The sequence below is a fragment of the Leuresthes tenuis genome, unplaced genomic scaffold (genome assembly GCF_036924035.1).
Source record: "Leuresthes tenuis unplaced genomic scaffold, fLeuTen1.0.hap1 SCAF_6, whole genome shotgun sequence".
In the NCBI taxonomy this organism is placed as follows: Eukaryota; Metazoa; Chordata; class Actinopteri; order Atheriniformes; family Atherinopsidae; genus Leuresthes; species Leuresthes tenuis.
The window spans coordinates 20,687,973-20,701,376 of record NW_027325360.1 but is presented as its reverse complement, the minus strand read 5'-3'; the positions used below and the strand labels follow the sequence as shown (position 1 = coordinate 20,701,376).

The window sequence follows — 13,404 nt, the reverse complement described above, 5'->3', positions numbered from 1 at the left end:
CCCTTTTCCTTTGTTATTCTGAAACTATGAAAGATATATATATAAAAAACCTTGCTTCAAATATTGAATGTGTTAACTGTGCTCAATCCTTTGAATGTCTCTACTAATAATATTGGAGCACTGCAGTTTTAATGCTGCCAACATTTTCTTACACCATTTCAGGTAGTGAGATTATCATCTGTTAGGTTTTAATTTATTGTGTCAAAAATAACAGTTATAAACATGAGACAACACAAACATTAGGAAAAGTAGCCATAGAAAAGTCAAAATTGAGGTAGTCGCAGTCAATACCGACATGTTAGTATTCTCATACAAAAATATGCAAGTGAAAATGCTCAAAATAAAAACTATTTTACATCTCAGAAACTTTTGGAAACAACATTTAAGACCAAAATAATTGGTATATTCTGTAACTGAATCATGAACAAAGCCAGAATAAAATGGTACCTCTGTAGAACTGAACATACAGCTTAATCCCATGCTTACCAAATGAGAACATTATACTGGAGGCATAGATCCGGAGTTTCCTGTGTAAGCATCTTAAAGACTTGTTCCATCGTATAACATTATAATAAACAGTTATGTTTTTCGTAACATTCAATGACAGGCTGTGCATGCAGGTATTTTTCAGGGCATTGATTTTTTTTTTTGGGGTCAAAGATCAGCAGCTAGTACCTCACCACAAGACCTGTTTCTCCAGAATCTCCATTAGAAACAGTGTGTTCTCTCCTTTGCACTCCCTCACAGCTGGAGACACCTGTTCCTGGTGCTTCCCTTGGCTGAGCTCCAACAGCATCTCTACATCTTCCACAAGCCTCACTACTCGCTGATCCGTCCAGCCCAAAGTCACTTTTTGGACAGAGTATGTCTCCAGGGCCCTGACAAGCTTGTAGCACAAGCTCTGGAGCTTGTCGCTGGGCTGTGTGTGGCCAGGCAGACCCCTCTCCAGCTGGTAGGAGAAAAAGAGGTGACCTAGCAGACAAGAACCAGCCTCCAGGAGGGGAAGGTTCAAGACCTGAGTTACTTTGTTTCTCAGGGTCAAGTCTCCGACTTGCGCACTGCGGAGGAGGTCTTCCCGCTGACCTGGCGCAGAAACCAAGTCCAGTGGTACTCGTCCATCTCCGTCAGTTTGCCGGAGGAGGACCGAGCCTGGTGGGGACAAAGGTGTTTAGCATTAGATCACATAGCATTTTCTTTTTCAGGTCACAGACATATCTCACACAAATGAAAGCGGCTACATGCTCTGTTTGCATTTCCATAATCACATTATAGCACTAAAAAGGCTGTTTGCATGGATCAAAATTACTGCAAAATGAGGAATCAATCAGCAAAAATGCTCACAGAAAATACTGCATCTTTGTGCAAATACTTTTGATACTTCTCTGAACAGGGACTATTTTGTAATTGTGCAACAGAATTTGTAATCCATTCTCAAAAGTCAACAAGTTTGTTTTAATGGGATTAAAAACGTTGTCAATATTGTGCAAAGACCGGAGACATATTTAAAGATGTGCGATGGCTATGAGCAACATCTGCGAGTACGAATCTGAAAACTTAGGAAAGAGAATAGAAGGTATTAAACTTAATATCCACTTGTAATTTCAGCAAGCAGCAGGGCAGTTGAGAGGTGGCAAAGTGGCCTGAGATTTTGAGGTTAATTAGAACTTTGTCAACAACCAGCAGAAGCATCAGTGTTGGCATCATAACACAGGCGCAACTGACTTTCAGCCAAGCTACCTTAAACTGCAGCATCATTATCAAATAAGGCGGAAGAAACACGACACGGGTCAGTGGCAGGACACAGTAAAAGAAATAAATCGTACACACCCACACGCACAAATGCATATGCTTTACAATACACACGCGGGGAGAGAAAATCTCACCTAAAGTGCGTGAAGTGATAGGTTTAAATGAACAGCTGTTTTCCCCAGGCCCCCAGTGCCAGACAGGGCTATTAGCTCACTTCAGCACTAACTTCAGCTGACACCTCGCCTCAGCTCTGTGACTGGCGGGTCACTTTGTATTGGTATAAAAGGCACAGAGGGTTAGTGACCTGACGGACACTCGGCTTTTCTGATGCACTGCTGTAAGTGAGCTCATCACCATTGACATTGACAAAAGGTGCTACTGTGGACTACTGACTCGCAACAGAGCTCGACTGTGCCATGAGAAAATTGCTGTGTTATGTAAGTTTGAGTTTAACAGAGAAAATGTGGTTTGTGGGGACATGATGGCAAAGCTACACATTTATTCTAATAATTTGTGAATGTGTGACGAACACTCAGCCTTGTAGTTTCAACTCTGAGAACATGAAATGTCTTCACCAACCTTGATTTTACCCTTTCAGCCCTGCTTCACTGCATTCAAACCGGACGTGACAGTCACAGCTAAATGTAACACTTAATTTTTCCACTATACAAAGCCTGTAAAGTTGCAATTTTGGCATTTACTTTCTTGTCTCTATACTCTGTTCGAGCTGAAAGCCATTTTCCAGTGTCAGACAGGCCTGTGCGTATTTAGCTTACGAGAAGGGGGCCGAGTTAAGAGTGAACCCTTTGTTTGTTTTCAGATAGACCTATTTCTATGGCAAACTGCTCTTGATGGCACTTGACTGTTCAACCTTGGCAATGCTGCTGCCACTTATGAGCGCGTTTACGGCTCTGTGGAGGCTCTGCATGACACACAGACAGCTGAAAGGCTGCTTGATACTACTGCTGGCAGTTGTTTTTCTGTTTGACAGACACTGTGGGGCTGCAGGAAGCATGATGTTTTAAAGGAGGGACAATCTTGTGTATGTGTGTTACATCGTGACACAAACCGTGCTTACTGGGCTCTCCGGGCGCCATTTTGATAAAAAAAAAAAGACAGCTTAGATTTAAATTACACAATTTAAAGCAAAATAACAACAACAAAAAAGGTTTAAAAATAAGTTGCTCTTCATGTCCGTCTGCTGCAGTATTAAACCCAGTGCGTAGCAGTTGTGAGATAATCGGTAAGAGCTCACGTAGCTGTTAGCAGGGAGGTCAGCGCTCAGCTACCTTTTATTGCTTCAAGTCTGAGTGGCAAAAACTCAATCTGCATAAATTGAGGCATTAATCTACATAAACTTTTACATAAGCGTGGAAATTTTGAATGCAGGGGTCAGGCGTTCAGGGCAGCAGTCAAGGACGTTAGAGTGCAGATTTGATCAAAGTGGCCACAAGAGAAAGAAGGAGGGGAAGGAGATGGAGGGATGTGGTATATGTGAGGGAGAGTGTTCACAGCAGGCCATAATCGCCGGGTTTCTATAACAAGCTGTCTTCGCTATTATGCTCACTCAGTAGAAGTGTCTATAATGTGCGAGGCCAACCAACTCAGGCATGACACATTGTAGGAAGCTGCAGCAGGTTGACCAGAATGTGGATTGCTACAATACCTCATGTAAACGAGCAACACTGTGTCTTCAGAAGAATAAATTTATCATTGTTCATTCTGGACAAGTTAAAATAAAAGGCCTGCTCTACTTTTGGAAGACCAGCTCTTTAACTGGTAAATGAACATATAAAATTGAAGCATAAACGGTGCATGACATACGCAGTTATGGCAAAACACTAAAGGTATGTAACACAAATGATAGCAACCTGACGTAGTGGCACTGACACCACAAGTATGATGCTGAATTAGGTGTGTTGTTAAACTCCATTGCATTGTTTTAAAATCAATGAGTCACAGAAGAAGCTGCTTTTCACTCTGCTCTGCTGAAAGACAAGCGAAAAGTGAAAATTCAGAAATAAAATAACAATGTTTTTAGTCCTCATGTCTGTCATGTCTCTAAAGCGGCCCTGTTTCCCCACAGAAGATGCACATCACTAGGGCGAGATAAAGAAATGCAAGAACAGCAGCGCTGTTTCCCAGTGTTCCCCACCGTCACCATGTCAAACTCAGCTGACAGACGGGTTCCAATCAGAGGGATGACACTGATGCGTGGAGGAGGGGGCCCCTGCAGCACGGCCCTGGGCTTGGCTTGCCTGAAAGCCTGCAAGGCCTCTTGTTTGATTGTAGATCTGTTTGCCTGAAAGCTAACTGTTGGTGTGTTCTGTATTCAGTTTGTCACATTTGCATATTTACCTGCCTTACTTTCTCTTCTTTTATTCCCATCAAGTATCAGCTTTTCCATACTTTTTTCCCCTTCTTGTTTATACTTGTATGTTTAACTCACAGAACGAGAAAATAAATTGTCAACTGATGCTCCACCACACCAGCACTTATACACTTGTCAAGGGTCATATTCAGTGTTAAACTGTATATTTGAACATTTGAACAGAAGACTTGGAAATAGTATCATGTACTTTTTATAGTGTAATACACATATACATGCACACAGTGCCATGAGATTACAGCCTGGGGAATGGTTTTTGGTGCAGGGATGGTGACTGAAGTGAATCCAGGTATTGGTGCTGGGTGTCAGATATGCTGCAGTGGAGATAAATACAACACCTGAGGGATTACATGAGAGCATAGGGTAATTACACCATCCTTTGTGCGTGCGTGTGTGTGTGTATGTGTGCATGAATGTGAAAATACCCCACTAAGACCTAAGCTCTGAAGCTACAGCAGAGGGAGGGAATTCACGTGGTGAGCAGAAGCTACTGCCTGATGCACCAGCCAGATGCAGTCTGGCTGCCACACACATACACACACACACACATTTACATACAGAGCGCAAAGCCCTTTGGCCTTTAGAGGGCAGGCGAAGACAAGGAATATAAAAGCATGAGTGGAGGAAGGGAAAAATTGGCGCAAAAAAGAGGGAGGGAGTGAGGGATAGAAAGATGCAGAGCTCCCTCCCCCTATGCCTCTTTCTTTCTGTCTCTGGTCTGAGGCTGGGGCTGAGGCAGACAAGCTGGGAAGCAGGCAGTTCCACAGCATGGTAAACATCCTCACACTCTTTCTCTCTTACTGCCTGAAAAAAAGCAAGGGTGGGTGAGTGTGTGAACTGCAGCCAGGGGCATGACAACCCATATCCACAGGGACCTGCTAGCTAGTGACTAAAAACCACAGCCAAAACAACAACCGAGTGAAGCACCAGAGTAGCCGGCGGAGAAGCATCAGATGCAGGAAAAAGAAACACCAGCTACACATGAGAATATGCTGAAAATTCCTCTCTGCTTCAATAATAGGCTAAGTGAAGGTCTCCCCACCTATTTGAAGAACAAAAAATGAAACATTTTTCTGATTTAATCAAATGCACAGACTCACATTTAGTTACTTGCACTGTCTGTGTAACACAGCATGCCAAGAAATACTAGTTTAGAATGTTATTTATGAAGACAGAAGACTGCAGAGAGATAGAGCCACAGAAAAGACAACCAAAACCCATGTACATCAGTGCCTATAAAGCTCTTATTGCCGTCATAACTGAACAGAAATTCAGCTCACTGAGTCTTAAACAACTGAAAGTGTGTTTTTATTTTCTTGCACTTGAAATGTTCAGTGTGCCCAATGAGAGGTAAGACAAACAGCTTACACATGTCAGCATGTTAACGTCCCCAAAAAGACGATGTTTATATGCTGATGTGTAGGAGGTAAGTGCATGTTAGCAAGCTGCTAATGAGCACTAAACTCAAAGTTCAAGTGTTGCTGTGGGAAAGTGAGGTAATTGTATCTTTTTTTAGATTTAAAAAAGAAAAAAAGAAAAGAGGCATTTTGTTGAAAGCATAACATTTTATGCCAGTCAATTTAGCACAGATGTTCGGCTATTCCACAAACTAAAAGGAAACTGCCGAACGAGACTGCCGGACGAGTCAAGAGTCCAAGGACAAAAATGGGTAACAAACATTACAAATTCAACATAAGACGATTATTTTTTTAATTTTTTTTTTTTACCAGAAACAAACAAAATAAAATACAACAAAAAAAATTATATGGTCATAAAAAAGTTGTCAAACATCCATTGTAGCCTAAAGCAAGATACACTAAAAGAAAGTGAAAACATTCTGCTTTTTGTTAACTGCAACACATTGGACACTTAACAGTGAACAAAAAATAAAAATCACATCCAAGTTTACTCTTTATCTCTCTGCTCCTCTCTCCTTTCCTGCCTTTCTTCTGCTACAGATCGAAAGATTTTTTTAAGAAGTGACACAATGAAAAAGTAAATTACAGGATAGTTTTGGTATTTTCTGAATTACAAAAGAAGAGCCAAATAGAAAGTCAATTAAATTCTATTGGCAAACTTAGATTTGAGGACTTCAATTCCTGTTGAAAGAATGAATACGAGTGCCTACTGTACTCACCATTCTTCTACTGCTTATCAATTGAAAGGTGAACAGAAGACTTCCACTAGTACTGTGACAATTTAAGCACTCTGCACAAACTGCAGGGTGTAGCTTGTCATTCAAGGATTGGTCTAAAAGACGCACTTAAATCCTTTTGAATGTTTTCATTTACTCTGTATGACATCAATGGATGTTGCCTTCTTGTTGATGAACTTTGGTGAAAACTCTCCTTTCGCATTTTCTCTTTTATTAACATTGTTTTTCAATATAACAGTAAAATTCCTTTCTGAGTGGTTGCTGAACATCTTAACATCTTGCCATTATATTCTCCTTGAGTGCATGGCGATTTCAGGTCATGGCTACAGCACAGAAAATGACCTTCACGACAAACAAAACAAAATCATCCTGCCCTCTCACGGTTTTATTTTTCCCAATCAGCTTAGAGATGACAAAAGAAACAAATTACACCTTGAAACTCAACTTTGTTTGCAGACAGAGAGAGCATGGTTTCAGCACCTACAAATTCATACATTCCTTACAAATAAAGACATTAAACTCCAACTGAACCTTGGGGTTGAGAAAGGACAGCACAATAAGTAAAACTTCTTAATTGTTTCTTGGCCCGTTTGCTTTTCTTTTCACAGAAGCTGGCAACCACCATAGCCTTGGTGCTCACTGAATTATAGCTGTTGAAAACGAGGCGCAAGAAAAGGAAAGATCATATGTTCATGCATTATAAGTGCTACTAGACTTAAGTAGTAGGCAAGAAAACTTTGGTAACAAATCTCAAAATCATCATCCTTTTTTTTTTTAAACCTAACTGGCCCTCATCTGTATAAAACACAGTTTTTATCTGAAATGGAGTCTCATGGAGAACAGCGAGGAGCAATCAGGAAGAATGTTGGATCAAGCGCCAGATTTAATCCCTGGCAACCCCCCGAAAAAGACAAAAAGAAAGTCTGTGTGTGGTTATATGTGTATGTGTGGGGGCGAAGGGAGGAGGGGGACTCTAGTTAAAAATTCCCAGCGAGGGAAGTCCTTGAACTACAGCCTGAAGAAACCTGCAGTTGAAACATCAACGCACCCGAGTGAAGCCGAGGGCTCCAAACACAGTCTCACCTCTAATAGTACGAGTGCTCAGCTCCTCACAGCTACCAGTTCACGACCCACAGGGAAATGAGAGCCGAGCAGGATGAACTTTCTTTACTCCTTTACCATGTTGACAGCAAAGGCCCAAGTGTGTCTAAACCTCTACCTGAGTGTGTGCGTGTCTATCTATGACAGAGATAAAGAAACAGACACAGACAAACCACGACTGAATACAGGAGTCTGAGGGGACTGTGTGTTTCCTGTGCCACTGAGCAAAAGACGTCTTTCTGCTCCACAAACACTTGTTCACATCGAGATCTGTGGGGACCAAGGGACCTGGTGCATTAAACAAGTCTGTTTGTGTGAGCACCGAAGACATGTACATATACAAAAAGGAAACTGGAGCAGTCCAGTGGCAATTTCTCCTACCTTCTCTGAACTTGGCTCAAGACAAAAAATTGGACAACTTAGTGAAGAAAAACAAGAAAAAAAAACATTTTAACCTGAGCTATTCTTTCTGTTCCAAGACTCTTTCCTCATCACGAACCACAATAAGTTGATATCCTTTTACAACTTGAGGTGGACGAGCTGTGCTTACTAACGTGGTGAACAGCATTAAGAATAGGGCATCAGTGATTACTGTCACGAGTCTGGACGGTGACATCTTAAAGGCTCTTTTATTTATTCCTCCACCCTCTTTGCTAACTGACACGCCTCCTCTGTGTGCCAGTTCTGAGCTGCACAGCTAAAGGCTCCAGGTCTTTTTCCACTCCAATAAGAAGTACCGGCTGCCTTGGCCACCCTGCAAAACTCAAATGTTTCTACCAGCTGAGGAAAGAAGGGGCACGACGAGCGCCAGCACACTCTCTTGCAGATACATAACTACAAGCCAGCGTATAACCATTACAGGATTTGAGATTTAGGAAAATATTTTTGCATACATACAGCAAAATACATAGCCAAGGACACAATTCAATTTTGAATAAAAACAAGCCAAACACACAGACAAGGGGTCATGTGGGGCAGCCTTGGGCAATGGGAGGAGAAAAGGAAGAGAGCAGAGTCAGCCTTGCCCTCAGCCATGGCATCCTTTCATTGCCAGCTTCATAAGCCTAGAGGGACTGAGGTAGTGGGGGGCGTGGGGATCTATCCATTTCACCCCCATACAATTCACCCATAAAAATGCGCACATACACACTCATTTACGGAGCACAGGCCTCCAAGCAGACAGGCTTACAAAGGGGTGAGATCATTCCCAACTAAAGGCTTTGTTGGTGTGCCAGTGTCAGTGTTGCCCTCTCTGGCCAACCAAAACCTTGGCAGCTAGGTTCAGCTTGTCTGCTGGAAACAACTAGGACAACAGGGTGAATGCCTTGATGAAAAATATAGTCTCAGGAAATACAGCTGGTCCTCACAAGAATAAAATACATAGGAATATAATAAATAACAAGGCAGAGTAATGGAAATGCATCTGGCCCACTAGCCTGGTTTCTTACCATGGGACAGCGCAGCAAGGCTACCTGGCCAAAAGTTAAAAAGAAGTCTGATGTATGGCTGTTAGAAATGCAGCCACAAGCAAAAAAGTGCAGCTTGAGTTTAAAGTAAAAATCGGAGTGAGCAACAACATAATGGTTGCGGTAACTAAGCATGATCTAGCCCCTGAAGCTAAAACTTTCCACATTTAAAAAGGCTGGACTTACAGATCTCAAAAAGAAGGGAGGGGAAAAAAGACTGGCCTTATCGATGGTGTCCATGGCAACTAAATGGAGATCATGGAAAAAAGACTGTGAGAGACGGTATAGCCTGGAGTCAAGAGGACCACCTCCTCACCAACTCCCTGCTGTAGCCTTTAGACAACTCACCATTGAGGTGGGAGGAAATGGCAAACAGTCAGTAGAGAGCAGGCGAGAAAAAGAAAGTTAATGTACAAGCCTGCAGGTGCTTCAAACTGAGAGAATTCTCACTGCTGCTGTTCTGTTTGTTCCCTGCAAAGAGACCTGGCCTAGACAGTAAGCCAGACGTCTGCGGCGCGCACACACACACGCACACATTTCCTCTCACTTCCTCCTTTAATTTTACAGATACAGATAGCTGCTTCATCTGACCTCTTTTAATTTTCTCTCTTCAGTTACTGAGAAAGGAAAAAGGGAAGTGCTCTCTTGTTTCCTCTCCGGGACTAAACAATCCCAGTCTAATTTATTTTTTGAGGACAGAATATGTACATGTGTTAATGGGAAAGTCAAATCAAATTAGCTATAATTAGTCAAACTGAGAAGTGTGCTGTGGCAGAGGTATGTTACAAGGGAGACTTGTTCATCGCCGGCAAATAGCACTCCTCCCAACACTACCCAAAAATACACACACATGTCCTCTGCCACCTGCTACCATACAGCCCGCAATGCTATCCTCTGCTGAGCTCTGACAGCCGTCATGCTCGCTTCAACCCGTCTGAGCTCTGACTGCATGTGGCATGCAAACATGCAGATACATAACACTACTTCTGCTGTGACACATTTCCACAAAAACCTGCAAGTACATTTTTTTTGCAAGCGGACGATCATGACTCTTTTAATCTTGTCAAAAAGACATCAGCAGATATGTTATGTGGGGATGCTGTAATCTGTTTGGACGGATTCTGCAGTGCATGATTGCATGTGGATTATGAAGACAAGCTGTGAAGGCAGACAGAGAGAGATGATATTCATGATCTCACATTTTCCCAGTAAAGAAGCAGACAAATGCAGACTCAAAGACTTGTGAGTAGACGTTGGTAGTTTTCTCACAAATCGTCTTCAAAAGAAAAGACCTAAAAGACCAATAAAAACAATAAGGATTGGAGTCCACGAAAAAAAAAATCTACTTTTGTGTGGATTTGTGGCAATTATTTCAGCATGTCCCCGCAATTTGCTATCCTCCATGTTATCCTCCATAGTTGTTTGCTGGAAGCAGCAATTTATTTGAAGTCGTATGTCACATTGAGTTACACAGAAGACAAAATTTGAGTGAGTTAAGAGTCAATGTATGTATTTACAGAAGTCCGATCAGAACAGCAGCTAAAACCACCACAAATGTGATTTGGATCCCAGCAGCAGAGCCGTCATAACTTCTGAAAAATCAGTCAAAAAAATAATCCGGATATGGAAAGAAACTGAGATGGACATGCAACCAGAAGCACAAAATGAAGTGCTTTTAGATCAACACCTTCCATAATGCAAATTAATAACATCTTTGGCCCTGTTCATACCTGATTCTAACATGAGTCCCGGCTGATCTGATCACAAGTGAACAGCACTACATACATGTGTAAACACACTGAGGTGGTATTCAGATCCAATCACTCAGGTGACATTCACAGGTGATTAGAGACACACACATATACACATATATATATATATATATATATATATTAATATTCTGAAGAAAGCCTGAATGTAAATCTGTCCTGGGCCTAATTTAAGGTCCACCCACTAACCTGACATGACTCCATGCAAGCAGTGGGCTTTCCATGAAGATGAACCTTTGAATGGGCCTTTCCCTGAACATTTAGAACTGAACCAGTTTACTACTGGTTGTACTGACCTGATCAGATTATAATGGTAACATAAGCAAAATACACAATATTTTGTTTATGTTAACTCCTGCAGCAACAGTGAAAAAAATCATCTGTGATTTGCATGGCTCCAAAGCTATGGATCTGCCCTGTTGGTCCTTTAGTCTTCTTTTAACAGACCTGTTTAGAGCATGCTTCTGCTATTTAAAACTTGCGTTTTGAAAACTAAATGCGGGACACTGGAGCAAGTGGAGACTGTGTTGCTGCTCATTACAAAGCCTAGATAGCCCTTTTGATATGTGTTACAGGTAAAGTGACACTTTATTATGAGCATATGTTTTGCCGACTTTTAGGTTGTGCTTTGCTTTAGTTTGTGTGTCTTTAATGAGCCTGGAAGAAATAAGGTGAACTGGCACTGAGCTACGCCAAGAAAAAAAAAAAATCAACTGTGGCAAATCTGTTGCTGTGGTGTGAACACATACTTAGTACTGCCCAGTGTTGTTTAATTCCATATTTGTCCAAGATCCATCAAAACAATGTCCATCAAACAATTTGAGAACCACCGAGTTAGATTGATTTCACAGGCAATTACCAGGTATCTATTAAACTCCAAACTGCTGTTTTCTAAAAGAGATGTTCCACTGAAAATTCAGATTTCAAAGTGTCATGAGCACTGGTAAGTTTACTGCAGAGGCAGAGGAGACTTCACACAGCTGTTTTCACATGCAAAAGCTTAGTTTGTGAAGAACAAACTGAAACTGACTGATTGAGTGTCCCTTTAAAAGCACCTTAACCGAGCAATCCCTTACACTAACAAGAGGCTACTTGAGGTTGATAAAACTGTGCCTTGCTAATAAGGTCAAAAACAGCACTCAAATCAGTCAGAAAGCCCAGCTTCATTTGTTGGCGATATCTAAATGAAAGCATCACTTGGCCGAAACATTAGTGACACTGTAGTGAATCATTAGCTAAATAGTTATTTCTACAGATTAGTTCTCTTGGGAGCTGGCGAGTTAAGGGTGTTTCAATTTGACCAAAATAAGTACCAGTTCTGTGACAGTTTCCACATATTAATGCTGTTACAAGTAATCTGAGAGTGCATATACTGAGTGATACAATTTTACAATTCAAAATTGCCTGGATACATAAATGAGTTATTCTTCTTTTCAATCAGTATTAGGCTAATTCCCCAATACGTCAGCAAAAACTTTGCTTCACACGTTTATGTCATTTCCATTTTTCAGCAAAAAAGATCAGCGAAGACTCGAAAACATTCATGTACCTCCAACAATTGTATACATGGTGAAACAAAAAATAATAATAATTAAAAGATGTAATGCTGTGACTAATGTGAATAATGGAGTCTCTCACTCAAAAGGTCAGCTCCTATCAACCCATTAAGCCTTCACTTTCAAGATCAATAATACTAGATAAAGAACTAAAACTGAGCTACTGCTTAGCTACATTTGCTTATTTCATTTTGAACAATATGATTTCAGTTTAAGAATTAACAAAGTATCTTCTGATATAATTTCAGTTCAATTCAAGTCAGTTCAACTCAGTTTGTGAACATTAGAGTTATCCATGTTGAATAGCCTCAGGTCTGTCTCATAAAATCAGTACTTTGCTCTTTTAAGCACCGGGTCTCTGTGCGTTGGTGAAGTTCACCCACCTGCATGTTCCAATAGCATTTTGGCGATGTCCACATGTCCGTTTAGCAGAGCATCGTGCAGGGGACTCACTCCACCCACCTGGTCATTGAGGACAGGGGCGGGGTGGTGATGCAGCAAAGCTTCCACACACTCAGTGCTGCCATGATTGCACGCTTCATGCAGAGGTGTCCAACCTGCATGGTCTACATGACCAGGAAACAAATACACATGTAAACAAGCATGCAAACAGGGTCAGTCAAAACAAAAGCTAAAAATGAACCTGGTACAGCACATTTTGAAGGTACATTCAGATTAAAGCTCTCTAAGACTGGGTATGCTATTACATGAGCATCATGAAAAAAAGAATAAGGTTCAGAAATATGTATTGAGTTGTTATAGGGGATAAACCACTCTGTTGTGGTAAAGCTGTGTGTTAGCTCCAGGAACCAAAACGTTTTGTGCAAGGACGGAAAAATATCTACAAAATGCAAATGAAACACACTGCAAAGTCATTCAAGCTGTGTACACAAAAGTTTTCATGGAAGAACATGAAAGACGTTGTCAATATCTATTTTTCACAAACAGCAAACTACACTAACATGACTTAACTGAGGGTCTTAAAAACTAAAAACAAAATGTGTCTCATAAATAGTTTGAAATTCTCAATTTGGTGTCACAGGTAGATTACTAACCATTGTCAAAGTACGCAAACCATATGTTTAAAAAAAAATCTAGATTTCTAAAAACATTACAATAGTCATGCTATCTTTTTATGATCTATTCAGTAATTTCTTTTTAAAGAGAACATCGTAATGTAGAATTGTTTTATATCATAAGAATGGACTATGCAACAATA

At 41.0% G+C, this 13,404-nt stretch overlaps 1 protein-coding gene and 1 long non-coding RNA gene across 4 annotated transcripts in view; one reads left to right on the top strand and one right to left on the bottom strand.

The window, feature by feature from the left end:
• Window positions 1-170: 170 nt before the first annotated feature.
• The window catches only part of slf1 (SMC5-SMC6 complex localization factor 1), a 30,680-nt gene continuing 17,446 nt past the window's right edge, over window positions 171-13,404 (bottom strand). For all 3 annotated transcript variants that reach the window (XM_072388131.1, XM_072388130.1, XM_072388132.1), the window contains 2 exons: window positions 12,569-12,751; window positions 171-1,149 (listed from right to left, as the gene is read on the bottom strand). In XM_072388131.1, the coding sequence (XP_072244232.1) occupies window positions 677-1,149; window positions 12,569-12,751 (656 nt within the window). In that variant the 3' untranslated portion in view covers window positions 171-676. The remainder of the gene's footprint in view (window positions 1,150-12,568; window positions 12,752-13,404) is intronic.
• Window positions 2,020-4,247, top strand: LOC140310018 (uncharacterized). Its single transcript, XR_011916415.1, has 2 exons — window positions 2,020-2,186; window positions 3,836-4,247. It is a non-coding gene; the product is annotated as an uncharacterized lncRNA (long non-coding RNA).